General features: G+C 33.9%; 1 protein-coding gene and 1 pseudogene across 7 annotated transcripts in view; both read right to left on the bottom strand.

Annotated features, from left to right (window-relative positions):
- Positions 1-27682, bottom strand: part of STAG1 (stromal antigen 1) — a 402324-nt gene that overhangs the window by 68247 nt on the left and 306395 nt on the right. For 6 of the 7 annotated variants that reach the window (XM_042954671.1, XM_042954673.1, XM_042954674.1 and 3 more), the window contains 7 exons: positions 22508-22625; positions 13867-13970; positions 6174-6266; positions 5979-6068; positions 5629-5832; positions 4368-4438; positions 2509-2596 (listed from right to left, as the gene is read on the bottom strand). In XM_042954671.1, the coding sequence (XP_042810605.1) occupies positions 2509-2596; positions 4368-4438; positions 5629-5832; positions 5979-6068; positions 6174-6266; positions 13867-13970; positions 22508-22625 (768 nt within the window). The remainder of the gene's footprint in view (positions 1-2508; positions 2597-4367; positions 4439-5628; positions 5833-5978; positions 6069-6173; positions 6267-13866; positions 13971-22507; positions 22626-27682) is intronic. The other variant, XM_042954675.1, reaches the window with a different exon arrangement.
- On the bottom strand, positions 7268-13195 carry LOC122230375 (annotated as a pseudogene).

The following is a 27682-nucleotide window of genomic DNA, read 5'->3' as shown; positions in this document are numbered from 1 at the left end:
ACCATTTTCTTTCACCATACCCAAAAATAAACTCAAATGGATTAAAGATCCAAATGTGAGACCTGAAACCATAAAAATCCTAGAAGAGAGAACAGGCAGTAATTTCACTGACGTCAGCCACAGCAACATTTTTTTAGACAGGTTTCCTGAGGCAAGGGAAAGAAAAGCAAAAATAAACTATTGAGACTGTATCAAAATAAAAAGCTTCTACACAGCGAAGAAAACAATCAAGAAAACTAAAAGACAACCTATGGAATGGGAGAAGATATTTGCAAATGACATATCTGATAAAGAAAGGGTTAGTATCCAAAATGTATGAAGAACTTACACAACTCAACACCACAAAAACAAATAATACAATTAAAAAATGGGAAGAAGACAGAAACAGACATTTCTCCAAAGGAAACACACAGATGACCAACAGACACATGAAAAGATTTTCATCATCACTTATCACTAGGGAAATGCAAATCAAAACTTCAATGAAATATCACCTCACACTTGTTAGAATGGTTAAAATCAAACAGGAAACAACAAGTGCAAACATGGATGTAAAGAAAAAGAAACATCTGTGCACTGCTGGTGGGAATGCAAACTGGTGCAGCATTCCTCAAAAAAATAAAAATGATCCAGTAATTCTCCTACTGGGTATTTACCCAAAGAATACAAAAATACTAATTTGAAATATTTGCACCCCTATGTTTACTGCAGCATTATTTACAATAGTCAAATTATGGAAGCAGCCCAAGCATCCATCAACTAAATAAATGGATAAAGAAGATGTGGTATGTATGTATGCATGTATATGCATGTGTGTTTATACACACACACACACACACACAGACACACACACACACACACACACACACACACACACACACACACACACCAGTGGAATATTATGGGTCATAAATAAGAATGAAATCTTGACATTTGCAACAGCATGGATGGAATGAGAAGATGTAATACTAAGAGAAATAAGTCAGTCAGAAAAAGACAAATACTACATGATTTCACTCATAAGTGGAATTTAAGAAACAAAACACAGAAACACAAAACAAAAAAAGAGACAAATCAAAAAACCGACTCTTCACCTTAGAGAACAAACTGATGGTTCCCAGAGGGGAGGTGAGTGGGGGGATGGGTGAAGGAGGTGAAGGGGATTAAGAGTACACTTTTGATGAGCATTGAGTAATATACAGAACTGTCAAATCACTATATTGTACACCTGAAACTAATATAACACTCTGTTAACTATACTTGAATTAAAAAAAAGAAAGTATGTGTTAAGAGTAACAAAGTATAAGCAAATGTCACATGTATGTGTTCTCTTACTCTAAGAAATTAAAAATGGAAGAAATAAGAAAATAAGTAAGAGAAAACCAAGATAATCAAAGAAGACAACCAAAGAAGTCACAAGTCAGTTCTACGACAATAAATGATGGTATAGTGAATTAAAAATAAATTTTGACATAATTATAATCCCCAGATGAAACAGAGATGTGCTATTCTCATTATCTTCTTGAGGAAAATGAGGAAACCAAAACAAGGAATACCTCAACTCTATCCCTTTCAACTTTAAAGAACAGCTTGAGAATATAAACAGACAATGAGAAAGTATACTTCTGTGATTAACTTTTAATATGAAATCATAATTGTTATACCTGCTGAAATTCTTACTGCTTTAGTATTTAAGCATTCATTACCAAATGGAAATACATGAGACCACCCCTAAACACCACCTATACTTCACTATTGGTTGATATTTTGGTCTAATGAATGAGTATATGCAGTATACAAAAGAACTCTTAATTCTTACAACAGATTGTTATTGCTAAGTAACAATAACTATATGTAATTGTCAATTAAAATTAACTACATTACATGTAACCATTAACAACTGTAATAACTGTAACTGTTAATTAACAATTAACAACTTAATTCTCATATAGAATTGACTATTTTAAGTGTCTTTCAGACTAGAGAAATTTGGTGAATTCCTGCCCTTTCCATTCCAACTTACATATGAAGGCAAAAAGGTCTAAAATCTAAATAGAGGCTCCAAGTTTACTTAACTATGGTTCTACTATAAAAAGTAAGCCGTACTCAGGCTTACCATTATCAATATCTAGAACAGTACCTACAATATAGCCATAATTAGGAATTTTCATCAAACTGAATCAAGTTTTGAAGTTACTACTATGGAAACTAATGGGATTTTTCCTAAAAGAACAATAATGTTTACTTTAGTATTAAATTTTTAAAATACATTATAAAAAAGTTTCTCTACTTTTTTCTGTTCAAACCTGAAGATATATTACACCTACCAGTAACATCCAATCATGAACACCTACCAGTAATATTCAATTACTATAGCAATAATTCTCAAAAGAGGCATCTGCATTTAAGGAGTATACTTTCTATGTAAGGCTTTTAATAATCCTGTGTGATCTCAGAGAAGCTTCATCTTCTAAAATGGACAAAGAAGGAATATCAACAAACTCCTACCTGTTCTGGCATAGCTCCATGTTCAATTCCAGTCTTCAATAATCTGTAGCAATTACCAAATAGATCCCATTTTGTGAGATCATGAGCACTAAAATAAACAAAAATGCATTAACTTTATTCTAGAGTAGAAGAAAATTGAAATCTGAACTCAGTTTGAGTAGGCAGAAGTATAAACTAACTGCATTTTCTTATAGAATCAAAAAAGATGGATAAAAAATGTTCAAGTACTCAGAAAGAAAGGAAGAAGTAAAGAGGATGGAAGTAGAGAAAAAAGGACGGAAGGAAAGAAAAAGGAAGAAAAAGGGAAAAGGGAAAGAGGGACAAGGACGATGAAGGGGGAGAGGAGACAAAATATGTAAGCTGATATTAGGAATTAATTAAAAGAAACTAATTAACAATAAAAATTCGCACCTTTCAATGAAGGTTACTACTACATAGTCAACCTAAGCTTGTATTCCATTTCATTCTTCCTAGTATATTTTAAAACACATTTTAACAAATACATTCATAATTTCAAAACATAAAAATACATATGTATTTTTTTTAAATTTTTTTTTAATGTTTATTTATTTTTGAGACAGAGAGAGACAGAGCATGAACGAGGGATGGTCAGAGAGAGGGAGACACAGAATCTGAAACAGGCTCCAGGCTCTGAGCTGTCAGCACAGAGCCCGACGCAGGGCTTGAACTCACTGACCGCGAGATCATGACCTGAGCCGAAGTGGGCCGCTTAACCGACTGAGCCACCCAGGCTCCCCCATATGTATTTTTAAAAGACATTTGTATTCATAAAATAGAGATAAAGAAAGACAGAAATAGGGGAAAGGAAATATGGCAAAGCTCGAAATTTAGTGTGGCTATAGGCTTCTTAATTGAAATAATGCTGACATTTTATTTTCTCATGAGTTCTACTAAAAATAGATCAGTGAATGTTAACTTTCATTTTGAAATGTCAAAATATTTTTTAAAATAAGAGTTTTGACATTAGTTGTCAATTTTTATTTTGAAATGTCAAAATATTTTTAAAACTAAGAGTTTATTTCTCCATAGAAGTCTAAAAAATGTACTTGTGTAAAAAGAAAATCTAAAAGTCTTAGATTTTAGACATTGCTTCTGAAATCTGAAGTGTTCATTAATGTAAGGGCTACACTTAAACATTCTTTAGACAACAAAGATCTTTATTTTCCTTTCTTTATGGAGCAAACACACTTCATTAACAAGGGACATGTAAATTACAATTTGAAAATGACACTTAGATGAACTTTCATGGCTTCCTCCCAAATTTTTTTCTTATTAAGATTTCTAAAAGCTATCAATTGAAAATTATACCTATAAAACTCTACCTAGCTTATGGGGCGCCTGAGTGGCTCAGTTGGTTAAGTGTCCGACTTCAGCTCAGGTCATAATCTCAAGGTTTATGAGTTTGAGCTCCATATTGGGCTCTGGGCTGACAGCTCAGAGCCTGCAGCCTGCTTCAGATTCTGTGTCTCTGTCTCTCTCTCTGCCCCTCCCTCACTCATGCTCTGTCTCTGTCTTTCAAAAATGAATATTAAAAAATTAAAAAAAAAAACCTCTAGCTTATAGAGTAAGCCCATCTAATGTGTTAATAATATTGATTAACAAACTTTTACAGTGTACAGTGTACATTTGTTACACTTGAATGATAAATCTTACTCCTTAAATAATCAAATAATAAAAACCAATAATTTATAGAGAGAAAATCTGAATAGTAGAAAAATCATAACATCTCTATATTTGTCTAAAATTTTCCATTGTTATACAGATGTCAAATATTATCAAAACAGTCTATTTTACGTTGGCTAATATGTTATTAACTAAATCTAAATAAAATGACGTACTTATGAAAAGAGGTTAACCGCTTTAATGTAGAAAGAACATTGTAAATATCATCATCATCAGCTTCTTCTCCCTATAAATAAAAAAAAGACATCACTTCATTACCATAACTTTACTTACCCTCAAATTCACACGAAAGTCTGTTAATGCTTACTGCCTAAAAGAATTCTTTTTTATTATATAAAGAGTACATATTCACTGTTGGTAAAAAACAAGGTACAAATAAGCAAAAAAATAAAAAATAACAGCCATAATTGTAATACCCAGAGATAACCATTTTTTGCATTTTAAACAATGTCATAAATGTTAACTTTGTACATTTTTTTGATTAATACTTTAGCATAAGTTCACTGAAACTGCTGAGTGAAAAGGTACGTGCTTTAAAGATTTTAATGGTTACTTCAAAGATTTTACTGTCAGTTCCTTTGGTAGCTCAAAATCACAATGAAAAATAAAAAATGGTTGATAAAACTCAGAAGTTAAAATTAAAAATTAGAAGTTGGAAAAATTGGTTACATGGATTAAAAAGAAAATCCTATCAGTCTGGCCATCAAAGCACAGAAATCTGTGGGGGTTCCAAATTGCCTTACAATGATTGGAGGAAGAGGGCAAGAAATGGGAATCACAAAAATAATTATAAAAATAACCAGCTGGAGAAGTGCCTGGGTGGCTCAGTTGATTAAGTGTGAGACTCTTGATTTTAACACAGGTCATGATCTCAGTTTTGGGTTCGAGCCCCATGTCGGGGCTTCAGATCCTCTGTCTCCCTCTTTCTCTCTGCCCCTCCTCTGGTCATGCTCACTCTCTCTCCTTCAAAAATAAAATAAACATTAAAAAAAAAAAAAAAAACAGTTGGGAGAGGTCTGCTGCTATCCTGGGCACACCACTGGTGAGTGGCTGTTCCTTGTAAGTACACTTAATTTTTATGTTGTATTCATTAGTACATTATAGGAGTTGAATAATATTAAAATGTAATTTAGGTTCCAGGAATAAAAAATGAAAAAATGAATTAAGAAAAGCCAGACTTTAAAAAGGTATTTCTTAAAAGAGAAAAAATTTAGCTTTTATGAATAGGTGTTTAAAATAAAGTATAACCAAGGCTAATCTTTACAGGATGAACAGCTGCAATAATGCTAAGATCTGAAAGAGGTAGGCAATTCTACTAGATTTTACTTTAAAATGGAAACAATTTACACATTCAACAACTCTGAATAACTATTAGCCAAAATTATCACATATATACACATTAACTTTAAAACAGACCTCTTGCAGTAGATCTTCCACAGAATGATTGAATCGATCTACAAACTCGTCAATTAGCTGACTTCGAGCTATGTCAACTCTGTTCTGGATGGTATACTCTTCGCTGCATAGTATGCTATAGGTTTTACTGCAGGCTTCTAGAACATCCGATTCTACATGCTTCTCCACAACAAATTTAATCTGTTTTAATAAAGCATCCAGATGCTGAGGAGGGGAAAAAAAAAAAACTATGATATTTAGATTAATAAAAATAAGCATCTGTCAAATTATAAGCCTATAGATTACATGAAATGAAATAATCTAGTTAATTAAACTGACTATAATAGAATTTCAATTTCACAGTGTCTTACCTTTTCCATTCTACCTGTGCTATAAATTTCTAGATCAAAATACTGTGGGATTTGTAGCAAGTTTGCTACCTTCTCTGCATCTGCAGAATACTAGAAGGAAGAGAAGCAAAGAAAAAAGAAGTGACTACTTTAATAGTTCAGTGTAATAAGCAAACTCAGTGGCATATTAGCACAGAAATGTAAATGAAACTATACCTTTGATAGCAACATAGGAAGTGTGATAATAAAATGCTCAGTCAATTTGTTTCTATCATCAATTTGAGTTTTTCTCTCTTTGGCAGTTAGCACCTAGAAATAAATTTAAATGGGTAAAGAACATAATGTCACATACTAATTTATAAATCTAGAATGTTACACAGAACAATGAAGCACTGGCAGATAACGTACCCGAGAATTTTCAGAGGAGCTTAACAAACTACTAAAACAAATATCTCTAGTTTTACGCTTATTTCTAGTTAACATGCAGTATTACTTTATGAAATAACTACTTATTTAAGAATCACCCAAATTTAGATAAATTACTACTTGTTTAGGTTAAATAAAAACAAAAACAAACACTTCTATAAAACCAATTATCAACATAAAAATATTAGAACTAATGGTGAAACAATTTTTCCAGAGTTTTAACCTCAATATGTTAACAGTAATCTCCCCTATGTTAAATACACTTTTCTGAAAATACTTTAGAAAGTAATGCTTTTATATTATCAGCAGCTAATAAATTTTCACTTATTTTTTGACGCATACACTAACAATATCTCTGCACTCAAGATAATAATTTCCCCAAGATATTCTGCATTTTGTATTTATCTTGAAGGAACTTAGGATCATAATGTTGAATGGTATTACAAAACAGAAACATTCCAATATAAATTACCACTTAATAAATGTAAACCCTCATTTAAAAAAAAAAATCAATACAGCTTTTATTGTATCTTTAAAATACCACAAATAAGTCTGAGAAATCATTTGGCACCTTGCTGTTTCTGTAGCTGGGACATCTTTTCTATTGTCTGAGAGTGAGAGAGTGCGGGGAGGTGCAGAGGGAGGAGAGAGAGAATCTTAAGCATTAAGTTAGATGCCTGGAATGCCTAGGTGGATCAGTAAATTAACTGTACTTAAGCATTCAGGCTCAAGTCATGATCTCATGGTTCTTGAGATCAAGCCCTGCATCAGGCTCTACACTGACACCGGGATTATCTCTTTCCCTCTCTCTGCCCCTCCTCTGCTCACACTGGTGTGCACACGCTCTCTCTCTCAAAATAAATAAATAAACTAGGAAAAAAAAAAAAAAAAGAGCTGACTTTTAACCGACTGAATCACCCAGGCACCCCTGGAAAACTTAGATCTTATTCATCAGGCTGCTGAACTGTTTTTTTTTTCACAGATATCATCCCAACATTTTCTGATATTGTTTTTAACTGTTGTGGCTTTCTGAATCAAAGCAGCTGAATCTGACACAAGTTCACTGTCATTTCCTTAACGAATTAACTCATCTTTCTGGGCCTGAGATACTCAACAAGCAACACCTTGGCCTCATCCGAAGCTTGCAGATGTATTTTTCACTCAAGAAATTTCAGACTTCAACAAGAGAACCACTGTCCTGAATAACAATGTTGTTGGGGAAGTGAGCATACAAAGACCCTCCCTTGTAATGGAAGCCCAGTGTAACGCCCTTGATCATGTTCTGTACATGACTACAGATAATGCGAACCAGAGCCATTTCTTTTCTATTTGCCCACCATTTGTCAACTTGGAGCCTCTTCTTTTTCTTTCCAAGGAGACTGAGTCTCTTTGCAGGGTTTGTCTGGCATCCTTCACAATAGTAGTGCATCCCTTCAGAGCGATGTCAACATTTTTTGGAATGTTGATAGTTTGCTGAGAATGGTCTTCATTCTCACAGATGTTTGAGAATGTGAAAGAATAGGGCCTCCTATCTGATTCTTCTTCCAGGAACTTAATATTGTTTTTCTACCTCTTAAAATACAAAATAATCACTCTGGAATGATTTACCAAGTATGTATTTAGTTCTGCACAAAGTAATAAAAAGGACTACATATAAAGTGGAATATACATCTAGGAATGTATTCAGGGTATTGAGAAGTCTTGAAATTCATTTGATAATGTATGAAAGGTCTAAGTATTGATTTTAGGGAAAAAGCTGTCTTTGATTGAGTAATCATGTTAGGCAGTCTACATGCACGAACTCAGTTAATCCTCACAGTATCTCTGATGGGATGGTAAAAATGGAATACCACGTATGAAGGGAGACTTTGCCAGTATCTAACAAAACTGTATACCTATCTTTCCTCTGATCTAATGATCTCACTTTGAAGCAATCTACCCCACCAACACACATGGTACAAGTATGAAATGACACAAGATTATTCACTACACATTATTTCTAATAGTAAAAGGCTGGCAACAACCCAAAAGACTCTCAGTAGTGTACCCACATAATGGATATTATGCAGCCATAAAAAAATAAAGATCTCCAAATACAGTTATGGAGTGATATCTAGGATATACTGTTAAATAAAAAATGTAAGGTACAGACACTGTACAAAATATACTATCTTTTGAGGGTAAGTGAGAGAAAGGAGGATGGAGTACATGCATTTACCTATACTTGTAAAATGAAATACTGAAAGGATAATCTGAAAACAAATAAAAATGGTTACTGGTAGGAGGGAGAAACGTGTATCAAAGACTTCTCTGAATGTTTTTTTATTTAAAAAATTTTTAAATTTATATCCAAGTTAGTTAGCATATAGTGCAATAAAGTTTTCAGGAGTAGATTCCAGTGATTCATCCCCTATGTATAACACCCAGTGCTCATCCCAACAAGTGTCTTCCTTAATGCTTCTTACCCATTTAGCCAGCCCATTCCCCCACCCACAACCCCACCAGCAACCCTCAGTTTGTTCTCTATAGTTAAGAGTCTCTTATGTTTTGTCCCCTGTTTTTATATTATTTTTGCTTCCCTTCCCTTATGTTCATCTGTTTTGTATCTTAAATTCCATGTATGAGTGAAGTCATATGATATTTGTCTTTCTCTAATTTCACTTAGCATAATACCCTATAGTTCCATCCATGTTGTTGCAAATGGCAAGATTTCATTCTTTCTGATTGCCGAGTAATACTCCTCTGAATGTATATTTTTACATGTTTTTCACCTTTTAACTACATAAATGTTTTACATATTTCCAAAAAATAAAAGAAAAAACATACAAAATCAAAGAGGGAAAAACCTTGTTATGCTAAATTTAAGTCATAAATATCAACATAAATGTGTAATTTAGTATATATGGATATATACAGAGAAATATATACATATATATTTTTAGCTCTGTATACTCAAAATGCCTATCAGAAATAATAATCAATTGACAGTGAGTACTCTTAGGGACAAGATTTTAACTTTAAATACTACTCTATTAAAAGGAACCAGGGCTTCTTGGAGATTCCCATGCTAGGGTAATGTAAGAATCAGCCGTCAAGTGACACCCAGTAACTCCTTCCTGGTATTCATGCCCTTGCAGTCTCTTCCCACAGTGACTAAGGCTGACATGTGTAATCAATAGGAGATTGTGGAAATGATGTTGTGTGACTTTTGAGAACTAGATCATAAAAGACACAGAAGTCTACCTTACTTTCCTTTGGTTCATTCATTCTGCTTTATTCTCACTTTGATCATTCACTCTGGGAGCAGGGGGAGGGGGTAGCAACCATGTCCTGAAAGCACTCAAACAGTCCTACTGAGATGTCCACATGGTGAGGCTCTAAAGCCTCCCACTAACAATCAACACTAACTCGCCAGTCATGTAAGGTAAGCCATTTATAGAAGCAGTAAAATAACAATAAAATCTTCAGAGGCTAAAGCCCTGACTAACATCTTAAATGCAAACCTATAAGAAACCTTAAGCCAAAAGAACAGCTAAGGCACTCCCAAGTTTCTGACCCACAGAAACTGTATGAGACTATAAAGCCTTATTAAGTCTCTAAGTTTTAAAGTAATTTTTTTACATAGCAATAGTAGGAAGTGAACTTGTTGAGAAAGCAAGAAGGTGCTTAAAAAATGATTAACACAAGTCAAAAGGGTAAGAAATGTTTAGCCTGAAAGGGCTCAGTTAAAGTTGGAACAACACATAAAGTTTTTAAAACTTTTATTTTGGAAAAATTTAAAAAGTACTCATTCTGTCACTATTACTTCATTAATTTCCTAAAGACTTTAATTTCCTGTAGCATTTTAAGGCAAATTCTTGGTATATCATTTCACTTCACCCATAAATATTTCAGTGTATGTTTTTAACAGATGAAGACTTAAGAATAAAACTTGCCATCTCCAACAAAATTAAACAATAACTCCTTACTATCTTTCCATAGCCAGTCCATAGTTTTCTCTATTTTTACTTTTTGGATCTCTGTACATTCATATTTAATGTAAGCTTTGATATGGTTGCATTTATGTCAGCCATTTTGCTATCTATACGTCTCATCTTTTTTTGTGCATTCCTTCTTTACTATGTTTTTTGGAGTTAAACATTTTTTAGTATACTATTATAATTTATTTGTTGATTTTGCTTTCATTTTCTTTGGGTATCAGTAGTTGCTCTAGGGATTATAATATACTTCTTTAGTTTACTATAATCAACTTTAGATTAATATTGAGTTACAGCAAAATACAACAATTTTGCTCCGATATAATTCCATTTCCTTTACCCTTATTTTATTATGTGTGTTATTATATATGTGTTATTGCTGTCACATATATCTGCATATCTTATAATCTTAATGCTTTAGTGCTATAATTATTGCTTTTATTAATCTTACATCCCTTTAAAGAAGAGGAAAAAAAGATATATTAATATACATGGCCTTTTATAGCCACCCACATAGTTACTATTTCTGGTGCTCTTCATTCTTTACTATGAATTAGAATTAACATCCAGTATTACTCTTTATAGCTTAAAGGACTTCTTTCAGTATTTCTTCTGAGGCAGGTCTTCCAGCAACATATCTCTAAATTCTCATTTATCTGGGGATGTTTTTAATTCACCTTCATATTTGAAAGGTAATTTTACTGGATTTAGAATTCTTGGTTGGCAATTTTCTTTTCTTTCAGTGAATATTTCATTCTGTCAGTCTTCTGGCCTCTACTGTTTCTTATAAAAAATTAATTAGTAATCTTATTACAATTGCCCTCTACATGACATGTTTTTCCTCTCGCTGCTTTCAAGATTTTTTTTGTCTTTGGCTTTCAACAGTGACTATCCTGTCCAGAGATGAATCTTTTGTGTTTACACTACTTGAGTTTTGTAAAGCTTCTTTATCTGTGGATTATGTTTTTCACCAAATTTGGGAAGTTTTTGGCAATTATATCTTCAAGTGTTTTTCTTTCCTCTTTCTCTCCTTTCTTTCTGGAACTCTCATTATACAAACTTGATGCACTTAATATTGTTTCACATATTTCTCAGGCTCTGTTCATTTTTCTTCAGTCTTCTTTACTCTCTGTTCTTCAGAATGATTTTTATTAATCTGGGTTCATGTAGGATGTTTCTTGTCATCTCAAATGTGCTGTTAAACCCAAAGAATGAATTTGAAATGTCATTGTACTTTTCAACTCTAGAATTTCCATTAAGTTTTTTCATTATTAAGATTCCTTATTTCTGTTATCATATTTTCCTGTAATTCTTTGAACATATTTTCCTTTAATTCTTTCAACGTATTTTCTGAAGTATTTGCTAAATCCAATAATTAGGCCTAATGAGAAGCCATTTCTATTGTCTGCTTTTTTCACCCAGAGTATGGTCACATTTTACTGTTTCTTTGCATGGCTGTAATTTTTCTGGAAGAGCCAACACTTTTAGGTAATATGGTGAAGCAATTATGGATTTTTAACTGATTTTTCTGAGTTTCATTACTTAAAAAAGTAATCTTAAACCTGAAATGTATATATAATCTGTCTCTCCCATGATGTATGTGGCCTCTGCTTAGAATTTTCATTATTTTTGTTTTAAAGCCTGTTTCCTAAGAGTTTTCAGTATTTCAATAGATTCCTGGTCAATCAATGATTTGGGCAGAGTTGGTGCTTAAATACTTCCAACATATAAGGCTTCTCCCCTCTGAGACCTGGGTTAGAAAGTATATTCAAAGATCAGCCACTTCTTCAAGAAACAACAAGTGTTGGCGAGGATGTGGAGAAAAAGGAACACTCATGCACTGTTGGTAGGAATGCAAACTGGTGCAGCCACAGTGGCAAACAGTATGGACATTCCTCAAAAAGGTAAAAATAGAACTGTTCCACAATCTAGTAATTGCAATACTGGGTAAAATGCAAAAAACACAAAAACACAAACTGAAAGGGATACATGCAACTCTATGTTTATCGGAGCATTATTAAAATAGTCAAATTATGGAAGCAGCCCAATGTCCACTGGTAGATGAACTGATAAAGAAGATACTGTATACATACACAATGGAATATTATGCAGCCATAAAAAGGAATGAAATCTTGACATTTGCAATGACATGCATGGAGCCAGAGAGTATAATGCTAAGTGAAATAAGTCAAGACAAAGATAAATAGCATATGATCCTACTCATAGGTAGAATTTAAGAAACAAAACAAACGAGCAAAGGAAAATAAAAAGAGACACACACAAACCAAGAAACAAACTCTTAACTATAGAGAAGGAACTGATGGTTACCGGAGGGGAGGTGGGTGGGGCATTTGGGGATTAAAGAGTACACTTATCATCATGAGCACTGAGTAATGTACAGAATTCCTGAATCACTATATTGTACATATGAAACTAACATAACACTGTATTTTAACTGTACTGGAATTAAAATAAAAAACTTAATAAAAAAAAAAAAGTCCAGCTAATACCTAAGTTTGCTTTGACTTTTATTTTCCATTGGGTTTTCTCAGGTTTCTCAGTCAGCCAGTGATGTATGGAGAGCTCATCTCACCCTTTTATGGCTTTTTCATTTCCAGGATTTTTTAGATTCTTGGCTGGTCCACTGTTCTTCCCATCTGGGACCACAACCTCTGAATATCACAGCTGTGGGTTTTCCTTGTTTGTTTCTACCATGTTTGCCATTTTTAGTTCACAAAGCTCTGGACTTTTGCCATTTGTACCATATTGAGTCTGCCCCCTCTGCAAGCAAAGCTGCTGTTTTTTGCAGACAGTACCACTCTGGTAACACGACATCAACCTTGTGGATGGGTGTGTGTGCATTATAATCCCAGGCAAGAAGGCAGCAGACTCCTGTTGCTTTTACCTGAAGCTTTAGCAGCTTTTCAAAAACAAATCCTTCAATTTGTTTTTTTATCTCTGGTGAACTTCCAGAGCTCTTTGATAAGTTTTTTTTTGACAAATTTTGCAGTTTCATTTTTTCTTTTTTTGTAGAGAGAAATTACCTACCTCTGCACACCACCAGAGCTGGTCTTTCCATCAATGACTATCTCAATTCATCTTTATAACCAATAAAACTTGCATTATTAGCCCCATATTACAAATAAGAGAATTAACACACAAAGAAAATAATCAACTATCTGAAGATTAAATAGTTGCTAAATGGAAGAGTAAAGTTAGGCAGTTTGCTTTCAGAGCCTTTCTGCATTTTTAACAGATATGAATGTGAAAATTATTAAAGTACTAGAACAGAAGCAGGTACAGGTGCTTTGGGAACATGGAAGAAAAGAATCTATTTTTGAAACCTAAGTGCAGTAGACAGTATATAATGACAAAGCACCATAGCATGTATCCTTTACAGAAATTCCATGTTTTTATGCATACATATACCATCAAAATTTTCAAATATTTAAGACAGTTAATTACATTAAAAGTCTTTTGGTAGATTTCTCACTAATTTAACTTACTCTCTTGCCAGTACCCCTTCCCACTGGAGGATGTGCCTCAGCAGCTTGACGAATTGTACAAACCATTAGCTCTATAAGAGCACTCTCTTGACGGTCAGACATTGCTAAAGTGAAACAAAACGCATTAGTATGAGTAGACAGTTTTATAATAACCATGTATTAAAGAGAACACACAGTTATAAAAAACTGCAAACATATTTTATTACTGGTTATTTTAAAGACTGAAGTTAAGTCTATACTTTTTTTTTTAAAGAAGTAATATATGCTTATCCTAAGTCAAACATGAAAGAGAATTAGAAAGTAAAGAAAAAGAGGACAGTGGTTTCTTCTAATACCCAGTCTAAGACCATATTTCTGAATTAGGCAATACCAAAATTTTACCATATTTCCTTCTCATCATTTAAAGCTCATACAATAGGATATCTTTTTCTAAATAAAAAGTGAGCTCTACATATTTTAAAAAAATAATAGATTTTGAATATCTTTCAAGTCACTATGTACACATTATGAATAATTTCTTACATAATTATGTTATTACATAAGTGTTCCACAATTTAGTCAACCTTCTTCTACCTTTTACTCAAATCGTTTCCAAATTTTTGTCACTATAAACAATGCAGTAACAAATATCATTAACACACATATATTTATGTAACTGATACTTATGTTTCTGTAGAATAAATTCTGAGACAGGGTAATGTGTCAAAGGTTAAAATAAATATAAGGTTATTTATGGAAATTCAAACCTCCAACTGCAATGATGTTTGGTTCCTCATATCCCTAGCCAGCACGAAATGTCATAAATCCCTTTAATTTCTGCCAATTTGAAAAATCGTTATTTCGTTATTTTGCTTCTTCCTTTGTACTAATCAGTGAAATGTATTTTCTTGTTTTATTGGCTTAGAACTTTTTTCTGAGATTTTTATATTTATTCTTTGCCCATTTTTCTACTGCTATTCACCTTTCTTGAATTCCTGCGTATAAGGAGTAGTAACTTTGTCTTTTGAATGAGGCAAATATTTTCTCCTAGTTTGTCCTTTTGATGCCAGAATCTTTAGGGTATCTTTTGTTAGAATTTTTTTTTACAGAAATTGTTAATTTTTACAAAGTTACATCTGTACTGTTTCATGGCTTCTGGCTTTTTTTTATCTTTCTAGTTTTAATGAGATATAATTGACATATAACACTGTACAAGTTGTACAGCATAATGATCTTACATATATTGTGAAATTATCACAAAGTTAACGAACATCTATTATCTCATACAGATACAAAAAGGCTCCTAGGTTTCTTGCATTGCTTTCAAAGATCTCCTTGTCCTAGAGATTATTGGAATATATTTTCTTTAATTAAAAAAAAGTTTATTTTTGAGGGAAAGAGAGAGCAAGCAAGGCGGGGGTGGGGGGAGGGACGGACAGAGAGGGGGACACAGAATCCAAAGCAGGCTCCAGGCTCTGAGAGATTAGCACAGAACCTGAAGTGGGGCTTGAATGCGTGAACTGCAAGATCGTGACCTGAGTTGAGGTCAGATGCTCAACCGAGTGAGCCATCCAGGCGTCCCTAAAAATATATTTTCTAATTCATTTTCTTCTCTCTCTCTAGCTTTTATAAATTTATTCTGTCTGAAATTTATTTCTGCTGGTTGCATGAATATGGCCTATTTATTCTTACACCAGATGAACAGCCAATTATGCCTCCACCATTGTTAAGTAAACCAGCTTTCCCTGCATTTAAATGTCCCACTTAAACATTTAAAAAAATGTTTTAGGCTCTATCATATATGGTTAGACGATTTCTGGATTCTTTAGGTTCACTAATCTATTTGTCTATTTCTATTACAACACCATCCTATTTTGATGATAGCTGCTTTATAATGTGTTACACCTTAATATATAACTTAATTCAACTAATCTGAACATTTAGTTGAACAAGATTCCCTTACCCAGGCCTTTTTCTAAATATTTTCTAATTTCTATAATGCTAATAGCAAACAATTAATTAGGCACTGAAAAAAAATTTTTTAATGTTTATTTTTTAGAGAGAAAGACAAGAGCATGAGTGGGGGAGGGGCAAAGAGAGGGAGGGAGACACAGAATCCGAAGCAGGCTCCAGGCTCTGAGCTATGAGCAGAGAGCCTGAAGCAGTGCTCTAACTGTGAACCGCGAGATCATGATCTGAGCTGAAGTTGGACACTTAACTGACTGAGCCACCCACACATTCCTAATTAAGCACTTATGATGAGTAAGGCACTGTTGTAAGTGATTTGTATGTTAACTTGTTTTATCTTCAACACAATTCCAAGAGATAGAACTAATATCTTCACACTTTATAGATAGGGAAAATGAGCCACAGAGTTAAGTAACTTTCAAAGTACTCAGGTAGTAGTGGAGTCAAGACATGGACTCAGGTAGTCTGATTCCTGGGTCTGTGCTCTTAAGCACTATCCTTTTATTTTTTTATTTTTTTAATTTTTTTCAACGTTTTTTATTTATTTTTGGAACAGAGAGAGACAGAGCATGAATGGGGGAGGGGCAGAGAGAGAGGGAGACACAGAATCGGAAACAGGCTCCAGGCTCTGAGCCATCAGCCCAGAGCCTGACGCGGGGCTCGAACTCACGGACCGCGAGATCGTGACCTGGCTGAAGTCGGACGCTTAACTGACTGAGCCGCCCAGGCGCCCCAAGCACTATCCTTTTAAACAAAAGAAAACATTTTATATGAAATCATTTTGCTTACTTCCTCCTCTCATCTCATCTTGAAGAACTTGCAGAAACCCACTGGAATTCAAACTGGTATTTTATTTTATTTTCTTATTTGAGAGACAGAGAGAGAGAGAGAGCGAGCGAGCATGAGTGGGCAGAGGTAAAGAGAATCCCAAGTATGCTCCATGCTCAGTGTGGAGCCTGACGCGTGGTTTGACCCCATGACCCCGGGGTCATGACCAGAGGCAGAATCCAGAGTTGAGTGCTCAACTGACTGAGCCACTCAGACACTTCTTGCATTGGTACTGAAAAAAAAAATTATATACTACACGGAAAGAATGGACATTTTTGTAATATTTTCAGTCAGGTACATAGCATAGCTCTTTATTTTTGAGATCTTATCTGATGTCAAATTAACAAAATGTTATGGTTTTCTTCACACTGATTTGGTACTTTTCTTATCGAATTCATTCCTATATATTTTTAAAGATAGAAATTTGACACTGATTTGAATAGCTTAATTTTATCTGTCTGCCTCTCTCCCCCTTTCTCTGTATACTTATTTATGTTAAAGGCCAAAAGATACGGGGATTATAGAGACAGACTTAGGTATAAATTAAAAGAGATTAAGCTTTAGAAGTTATATTGATTATTAAAAAAATGGTCAATATCAATGAGAAGGAAAAGACATAATAAAATCCTGTCCTTTTTATTCTGTACTAAAATCATCCTGTATAATATGATGTATGGATATCTTAATGCAATCATTTTTTGGTTTTAACATTTTAATTGTCTTAGGAAAAACACATGAAGTTCAGCCTGTCTTAGGAAAGCCACATGAAATAGCTTCAGCTCTTCCATTTATACTCCTTGATCCAAATAAAAGGAAAAAAGCTTCCCACTCAATAAAACAACTAAGTTTCTATTTTTATGATTCTAGAATTTTATACTTTTTCACATTTGATAAAAGGAATGACAAGTTTGTCTATGAACTAAATGTATTTTCTTTTACTTATGAAGAAAATTTAGTTGTGTAGAAAATGAGGAGAGAGAACTTAACAAGTACAGAAACATTCCCCTACTCTGTATAAAAATCTTTAGTGTTGAAGAATAACCCAACCTTACAGTGTCCAATGACATTAATTTTGTTAGTTTATAATTTTGAATCATCTATTTAGACATGGTAAACTCAAAACAGTTACAATTTAATTGAAATTCCCTTTGAGATATGACAGCCAAGCCAAATAATAAAATTTGAAAGCATAACAAGCCATAAGTCACAGACAAGAGCCAAACAGCCACAGTGACGGTAAGAAATGGGTAGCTGTTTGCACTATGAATTATCAGGTAACTATACAACTTTCTAAAGCTTCGGAAACCTCTTTGTACATTATCTCCATTTCCTCACTAATGTTTTATTCACATCACCTTGAACTGTGGCGTCTTTCCCTGACTACGATTGAAAAGAAATGCTTAAAAGTCACCAACAACCTAAATCACCACTAAAACTAATAATCTTTGCAGTTTTTCTTCTTCTCTGTAATATATGTTATTATCCCCAGGTCTCTTGAACATCCTTTTTACTGAGCTTCTATAGGGTATAATAATTTCTTACTACCTTTTTTATATAGCTTGCTAGAGGCTCTTAGTCTCTCTTGCCCTTCCTGCTTTTGTCCCCTAGCAACAATCTTTAAAACTCAGCCATGGGCTCTTTTTTTTTTTTTCTTTATAATTTATCTTCCTCTTCTATATTTTTATTATCATTTCCCATACAGACCATCATGGCAGTTTCCGAACTGGTCTTCGGCCTATTCCAAATGATGTTTGCAAATATCATTTTTCTTAAAATATGAATTGGATCATATCACTCCCATGTTTAAAATCTTTGCATGCCTATTACTTAGAATGAACTAAATAAATCTCCTTACAAGCTAAAATGTTCTACATTATCTGGCTTCTGCCTGTATCTCATCTTGTGCCATTGGTTCACTACACTCTAGCTATTGCAGCTACTGAAACACAGTATCATTCATGCTTCAGATCCTCTGTAATTGCTATCTACCCTACCTAGGAGGCTCTCTTTTGATACTTCCCATGGCTAGCCGCCTCATCCTTCAGATTCTTTTTTTTTTTTAATATTTGTGTGTGTGTTTGTGTGTGTGTGTGTGTGTGTGTGTGAGAGAGAGAGAGAGAGAGAGAGAGAGAGAGAGAGAGAGAGAGAGAGAAAACATGAGCAGGGGAGGGGCAGAGAGAAAGGGAGACACAGAATCAATTCAAAGCAGGCTCCAGGCTCCAAGCTGTCAGCACAGAGCCCGATGTGGGGCTTGAACCCATGAACTGTGAGATCATGACCTAAGCGAAAGTCAGGTGCCTGACTGACTGAGCCACCCAGGCACCCCTTCATCCTTCAGTTTCTTGACTCACAGGTGGCCTCCTCAGCAAATTCTTCCTTTAGGGATTCAATCTGAAGATGGACCCCTCATAATATTATCATCCATCACACTTATTAACTCCTAAATTATTCTTTTACTTGGTTTTGATCTGCCTTCGTTAAGAGAATGTAAACTTCTTATGGGCAGTGAGCTGACCTTGCTCAGGAATTCACCCTGGGTGCTTAGTGTTACAGTTAGAATACAGAAGGTGGTTAATAAATATTTTAAAATTATAAATAAATTAATGATTCCTGCTTTGAAGAATTCTATTTGCCCATATATACTTTATCCAGTACCTAGATACTAGAATTCTACTAGCAGAAATGACCACAGAAGATTATCTACACTAGATTTTTTGGGATTTTCTTTTTAACAGATGAAGAAGCAGAAAACCACATAAGTCAAATGACTTAGTTATGGTTTTGTTACCTGGCTACCTGTTACCCAGGCCCTCATATTATACTAAAAATTTATCCAGTAATTTGATTTTGCTAAGACGCGCATGCGCGCGCGCGCACACACACACACACACACACACACACACACACATCAACAAAACACCACCACCACCATCACCACCACAACTTGACCCTTAAAAACACCATGAGGCATTCTTTAGGATATGATGATTTAAACTGCTATTGTAAATCTTTTTTTTTTTTTTAATTTTTTTTTAACGTTTATTTATTTTTGAGACAGAGAGAGACAGATCATGAACGGGGGAGGGGCAGAGAGAGAGGGAGACACAGAATTGGAAGCAGGCTCCAGGCTCTGAGCCATCAGCCCAGAGCCCGACGTGGGGCTCGAACTCCCGGACCGTGAGATCATGACCTGAGCTGAAGTCGGACGCTTAACTGACTGAACCACCCAGGTGCCCCTGCTATTGTAAATCTTTAACAATGTATCTGTTTCCCCAAATTTCAGTCCTCTGTCTCCAACTGTTAACTGAACTTTCATCCACTGTCATACTCCACCTACCTAAAACATAACTTAATTTCTAATCACTCTCAAAAATAAAGGTTACTAGTGGTATTTTGTTATCAGAAAATACAGCTAAATACTAGCAAAGAAGATTGCTTTGGATGCCATTCCATGCCTGAGCTAGTATGTGGCACAGCATGCATGTGAACAAATGTGTGAAAAAAGTGGGGTCATGATATAGATACAGTTTTGTGCTTGTTATTCATAATCTCTTCAGCCTTGCCTTCATATCCTAAAACTTGGGTTCACTTAAAAACTTTTTTCCGGGGCGCCTGGGTGGCTTGGTCGGTTAGGCGTCCGACTTCGGCTCAGGTCATGATCTCGCGGTCCGTGGGTTCGAGCCCCGCGTCGGGCTCTGTGCTGACAGCTCAGAGCCTGGAGCCTGTTTCGGATTCTGTGTCTCCCTCTCTCTCTGCTCCTCCCCTGTTCATGCTCTGTCTCTCTCTGTCTCAAAAATAAATAAACGTTAAAAAAATTAAAAAACAAAAAAACAAAAAAACTTTTTTCCCATTTTAACTCACTTTTCTAGCTAAAATCAAACTAAACAAACCTATGTCACGCCAAACCAAACTAACTTCTTGACTGAAGTTAAACCCAATGTCAACTAAACTTAAATCACAAAACATCTAAGAGTACATAGTTATTTCAACAAGATAAATCCATGCAAAACACCTTGACAACTGACATAGTAATTACTACTGACTGACTGACATATCTTATTTAAATGAGTAAAAGGTTAAAAGTACCAAAGCATAGCACTTTGTCTATTCTTTCCGTAATTTATATTCCTCTGCTTCCCTTCTTCTCCTTGGAAATAACCTTATAGAGCATGGGATGACAAAAAGAAAAAACAACAAGTTCTAACCCACTCTGATAATACGCTGATTCTATGGAAACAGTCAAGGGTAAAAAAATGAATGGAACGTACTACTATATAGTATGGCAGGCACTTTGCTCAAGTGTTGACTAGACTGTATTTTATTAGAGAAAATGGTAAGATTCACTAGAAACAGAATGCATAAAGTCAGTGAATGTAGCAGGAACCCGTGTAAGTAAAATAAAGAGAAAATTTTGGAGTAATGTTGAGAATTTGACCTAGTGAAACTAGTTGGACCATCAATTTTGAAATAGGGCCATCTTCTTAACAAGGATATCCAGGGAGAAAAACACATGAGAATAAAGTAAATTATAAAGTAGGGTCAAATATACTATAATTACCTGCACCTTATAGAAGGTCTGGGAAAATCTGGGGAAGGATTTTTGTTACAGATTAAGAATGAGGTTGTGAGGCAAATATTTGTTTAAACGAGGCAATGTGAGCCACTTTACTGGAGTGTATTTGTATATGATGCATACCTGTTGTTTCTCTCACTGAATTTGTTAAAGTCAGAGTAGATAATGCCAATTAGCATCACTGCTTAGAAAGAACACCAGGGGATGATCACTTTCCTAGTGACCTGTTCAGGTAGTCTATTGCAGGAGATGGCTCATTTTATTCTTATATCCCAGAGGGCTGAACCACACAGAAAAAAAAAAAAAAAATAGGGGAAACAGAAGAGGAAATCAAAAGTATACTATCTTATTTAATCCTCACAAAACCCACATAAGATATGTAAAGAAAATAACCTCTGTATTATGAAGAAAAAGAAGCTAACAATCAGAAAAAAAATGAGAATTCTAGTGACAAAAGAGAAGAGTTAAAAATCTGAATGTATTTCTTTTGATTCTGAAGTCCATGTTTGGTTCACCCCAAGTGTCACTTATATCAAAGTGTCCATATTCCAGGTCTGTTGTATGGATTAAGTAAAACAGCAGTTCTTTAAAGTATTATCATGGGTTAGTTTGAAAAACAAACCATTTGTAGGAAAAAGCATTTCTAGTTTTAAGGAGCTCATATTCATATAAGCTTTTAGAATTAGAATATAAATACCTTATTAAATATACATATCCATTTTGCTGTTCATATTAATTATTTAACATGTAGTAAGATACATACTTCAGAAATTTTCATATAACAATTATTTCTATTTCTTGAAACTAGGTAAATGACTTTATTTTTTATTTCCTGGTTTTAATATTTAAGAAAATATAACAAAAGGGGATGGCTCTGGTCTAATTAAATCCTTATGTGTCAAAGCCTTTTCCAAATTCACACATAAATACAGTAAAATTCTAGGGGCACATTTTTTTTTTTTATATGAAGTACATCAGTATTTTGTGTCTCAAATCAGCATAAAGAAAACTTTTTTGAGTATTACACAACACATGGATTTTTAAAAACTGTGCAGCATGGTAGCAGTCTTAATCTAGAACGATGTTATAAACTCTAAAAACTATAGAGATGTTATAAACTCTATAAACTATAGAGATATTCTCACTTGTTAGAGGAAACAAACTGTTCTCTTTGCAAAAAGACACATAGTGTGCTTACATATATTTAATTTTAAGAAATGACCTATACAGGATGGTATGATTATTCATGAAAACCCCAAACACCATGTAAATCAACTTGTCAAAATACTATACCTTCCTCTCCTTGAACAGGTTCTTCTAATAGCAACTCTGTCATACATTCCCAGTCTTTCAATAGTTCTTGAGAGCTCTCCCACAAACTGTCCACCAAGTAGGCTGCATGTTCATGTAACTAAAAATAACAAATCAACTGTGACTGAAGAACATTTAATGAAGAAACTACTAATAATATTTCAATTTGATAAACCATTTTCTTCATAATTGAAATGGCTTGGTCACAATATTTCCAAGAGCCACTTAGAAAACAATAAACATATTTGTATGTCATTGTAAATAATGGGGATGCAGTATGAAGACTTGATAATTTTTTGTTTTTTCCAGTAGTAAGGTTAAGGATCTATCTCCTAGTCCAACGGCATCATTTATAGATGAGGAAACTGAAAGTATAACTATTTAACAGAATTCCTGAAATTATAAATTAGATCAAGGTCACTTTTCATTATTCTTGATTTGTTTCTAGAACTAGCTTTTTTTAAAAAAGGACATATATTCCTTTCTCCCAGAATTCCATTTGAAAATTTGGTGTCAGAATTACTTACTTTACATCTCTCATCTTGGTCAAGGTCAAAATGTTATGTTAAGCTACTGTATTTCTTTTCTTTCGTATTGTAATTTCCATTTAACTCAATGCATTCCCATCTCACCCCAAACCAATTTTTTGCTGCTCGTTACTCTTGACAATCTTCTTTGGAATCTATGTTTCCACACTAACAAACACTCTCATGTTCCTCATCAAACACTTCACAGTATACTCTCTACCACTTGTTAGTTATTACACCATGAAGAATATTACTCAAAAAGCTCCTCAGAGAAGGTAAGTAGAGATGTTGGTGTTGTTCTGATTTCTGCTACTACAACTAACTTCTCCACCCTTATTGTAAAAATGTTCTTCCACCCTTGAGGCTCATGACATCCAGCGAAGCTCAAACTAGTTTCTTGTTAAAACTAATTTAATACATTGAGACCAATATTAAAAAAAAAAAAATAGAAAAGAGTATATAGCACATATAAAGTTTAAGCACTATTTCATACAATTCTTACTTCAGTTTTATGTGCTTGTACTAGTGAGAGACAATAGTTTTCACATCACGAATACTGGTCCCAAAATGTATGAAAGTGTCCTTTCTAGATGTACTGGTTGTTTGCTGATATACTGGCATAACTGAGAAGTGAGCTGGTTTTCTTCCTCACTCCTAATTCTATCATTAATTCTTCTATGTGCATTTTGATGATATATTTAAAGTTCTGCTTCATTTGCACTCCTTAATTCTATACTTCATTTCCATCGTATTTCAAATCTTCCATTCCTCAAATGCCTCAGGAAAGCCACACATAAATATGCACATGCATATATGCACACACAGTTTTCCAATGATTTTCTCCAGAGTAGATAATACTTATTACCATCTCTGCTTAGAAAGAACACAGGCAAAAGTTTACAGCAAGATACATTCAAACTTTCCAAATTTACATATCTTAGAAAACTATTCCTAGGCCATCAGTAGCATCATTCCAACAATGACAGGTACAAGTGGTGTACAACCTGATTTCAAAAATGAAAATTAGCAGCAGAAAACAGAAAAATCAATCATTTTGAAGTTGTAGCTATTAAAACCTATGCTGGAATGGAGTTATTATTTAAGGGTACAGAGTTTCAGTTCAGGAAGATTTTTAAAAAGTTCTAGAGATGGATGGCATTGATAGATGCACAGTCATGTAACTGTACTTAATGCCAATGAACTATACACTTCAAAATAGTTAAAATAATAGATTTTATTGTCTACTTCATCACAATTAACTCCTCCCCCATGTTCAATAAACTTGCTTTTATGCCTATGTGCACGTTACATACGTCTGTAAAACAGGTGTAAAAAAGATTCACAATTATATTTTTGGTGGATTAGACCTTCAATACATATAAAACCTCCTTTCTCTTAATATATTTGGTTCTCAATTCTGGCTTATCTTATATGATACTGTCTCCCCAGCCTTCTTTAAGCATTTGTTAATTATATCTAGCCTTTATTCAGCTTGTTTACTTCCTGTGTTTATTTGTGTTTACTTCCTGTGTTTACTTCCTGTGTTGATTAATGTTTTAAAAACAGTACTTTTCGTTTTATTTCACCCTAAATGACAATCTGCCTTTTATAAAGCATGTTAATCCAATTATACATTTACTGAGATAACTGATATTGGAAATTCTCCTGGCAACTGATTCCCTGTGCTCTACTGATGACATTTTCTTGTCTTATCTGTGCTTTTTTCAGTTTATTTTCTAACGTCTATTTTCCATCACTAAGGTCGCTAACACATTTATTTACTTCTCTTCATTTAAGTTGACATTACACTCCCACATTTTAAGAATAATTTTAGGTATTTGCCTTAAGTTTCACTATCATATATTTAGGTTTAGTTTTAGTTTTTTTCAGATTTATTTGCTCACCAATGTTACTAACATTTCTTATTTTCCTTTTCGTGTATTTGTTTTTTATTTTTCTAGAAAACATCCTCAAGCAATACTCTGTATATAGGGTCATGGGTAGTAAACATTTTAACTGCCTGTCCTTAGATTAGTTCCTCTTCTCTATTCTCTCCACAGAACTCCTAACTAGACGATAAAACTTAATCTGTACTACCTGTCTTTTAATTTCCTTCTCACAATTCTTTTGTTCCATCTTCTGGAAAAATCCCATGGTTTAATCTATAGTCAATCTTTGACTAGGTTCATGTGGGCCATTTAATGAGCTGCTTCACCTCTAAATTTTGGAAATCATGTTTTTAAGTTCTATGAACTCCCCTCCTCTTTCATAATAACCTCTTACATTCAGGGGAATTAATCAAAAACTTTCATCAATATGTTGGGTTTTATGCTTGCTCAAGTTTCAGTGATTCTTGGTTGCTAGTTCATGTAATGTTAATACTCCAGACTCAAGAATAATGGTAGCTAGAATCCCTTTCTTAAGTCTGATTGCAAGGTCCTGGGTTCCTTGGTTGTACAGGGGAAGTGAAAAGAGAGAACCTAGAATCTATAATCGGGCAGCCTTTTCCCTCTAACCTGTAGGTATGCAATGTCTTTTGAATGCCAAAGTTCCCTGTTCCTCCTGGTGGCTGTAAATTATCTGGGGCATACATCAGCTCCTTTGTTCTCAGGAGGTCCACATCCCAAATATACTTGTAAAGTGAAGAATAAGCTCAACTAAAGGCAGCCACTTAATTACTACCTATAGCTTAATCCTTTTACTAGCCTGTTCTGCTCTGACCTTTGCTTTATTTCAGATATCTACCAGGAAATCTCTAAAAATTTCCCTCTAATTTTGTGCCTTGTATGGGACTCCGGGTTATTTAACTCTAATAGAATTCATAATAACGTACTTTATAGCTTTCACAAATTCCTCACAGTTCTTTCATCTTGAGATATTCAGCATGAAGTTTTCAGGTGAATGAGTTGTTGGCACAATTCAAGGCTTTAAATAGTATAATTCTATTACCATTGGCATTTTAAAAAATGATTTCTCTATGCCTTGAACCACAGCATATTAAAACTTAGCTCAGGTATGTATGTTGTCATTGTTCCAGAAATTTTTTTGTATGTGATAGCCAATACTCTCAATGTAGTTGCTAACTTCTTTGACAATTTCCTTATCTTTTTGATTAGTTAAGATGGTGGCTTAGTAGAACCCTTCTGTTAACACCAGTAACCACTTCTTGCAAACTGAATGTGTATACTGGAAGGACATGACAATGTGTTGGCCCATTTTCTGATTATGACTTTCAAATTCACCAATATTAGCAACAATAATTAGTATAACATGATCAGTCAGGAATTAGTTTGACATAATGTTTATGATACAGTCTCTCTGTCTTGGGGCATCTGTGAAGACCACATAACTTGCTAGTTTCAAATCTCCTCAAGAATACCACGTAAGTCCATGTCTGATAAAAAAAAAATTCTAACATGGCCAGTAAAAGCTTGTAATCATCTTTCAGACACTTTATACCAAGGATCTATTGGTAGTGAAAGATAAAGCTATCGAAAGGAAGGCCTTGAAGCATTCTCAATGGCTATAAAAAATCCTGGGAATAAAAAGCATGTGGAGCACTAACAATGAAACAAAAATAAATTTTCTAAAAATAGTTTCTGGTATCATAATTTTATAAAAACAGCATGAAAATCAAGTATCTGGAAGCATACTTCAGGAAGCATTCTTCAGGAATTAGATTTAAAAAAAGGTAACTCTATAAAGAGTCACTGTGTATCAAAATAATTAAAATTACATTTAAATTTATTTATAAATTATATGTAACATATAAATTAAGATTATATATAAAATTATATCTATATCAAGGTGGATTTTACTCTTCTATATCTGAGTGTAATTTATTTCATAGGTTCTCCTTTAAACCTATATGTAAGACAAATTAATCTCATTTCCCTGGTGAGTAATTACAATTTTCTGGGTACATTCTGATTCATCTTTAATTGGCTTCAAAATTACTCATAATATTTTAACTGAAATTTTCTCTGCCTGCTGACTTTTCTGCCAAGTAGTTAAATACAATAAGGAGTTCACTGTATAATGGAACCTTATTTTGATTCTTTTTATGAAAAATCATTCACAGTGCAAATAATTATCCCAAATTACTAAGCTTAAAATTCTAAATACTCTTATACGGGGTTTTATTCTCTGCTGAAATAGAGCCAGTTATTGTTGTATCTTGAATACATAAAAAAAAGTTATTCATATATTATCATTCATGATCACTCTGTAGAGATTTCTTGGATATGTCAATAAATCTGTTAATTTTCTGTCTTAAATGACTGATATAATTAACTTCATCATTTCATATGCTTAGAAGGAGGGTGACCATCTTTCTGTATGTTATCTAGCAATGTCTTAGGCTATGCTAGTTGCTGTGGAATAATTATTAATAGCATTTTTGCCACTCTGAAAAGCCTCAGTTTCTATAGTAAGTTCTATGGTCACATTAGGAACCTGGACTTACCACATTCAAGTACTGATTGTCATTCATCTAAAATACACAAGGTATTTTATCATTGAAATCACTGAATGCTATAAAGGTTGTATTGGCTTTAAAATGTTACTTTCTGATACAAAAAGAAAAGAAAATTAACAACTAGTTTAGACCTATCTCTTAATCTCCATTATT

This window comes from Panthera leo, chromosome C2, assembly GCF_018350215.1.
Source record: "Panthera leo isolate Ple1 chromosome C2, P.leo_Ple1_pat1.1, whole genome shotgun sequence".
In the NCBI taxonomy this organism is placed as follows: Eukaryota; Metazoa; Chordata; class Mammalia; order Carnivora; family Felidae; genus Panthera; species Panthera leo.
This window is presented reverse-complemented; position numbering and strand designations above follow the sequence as displayed.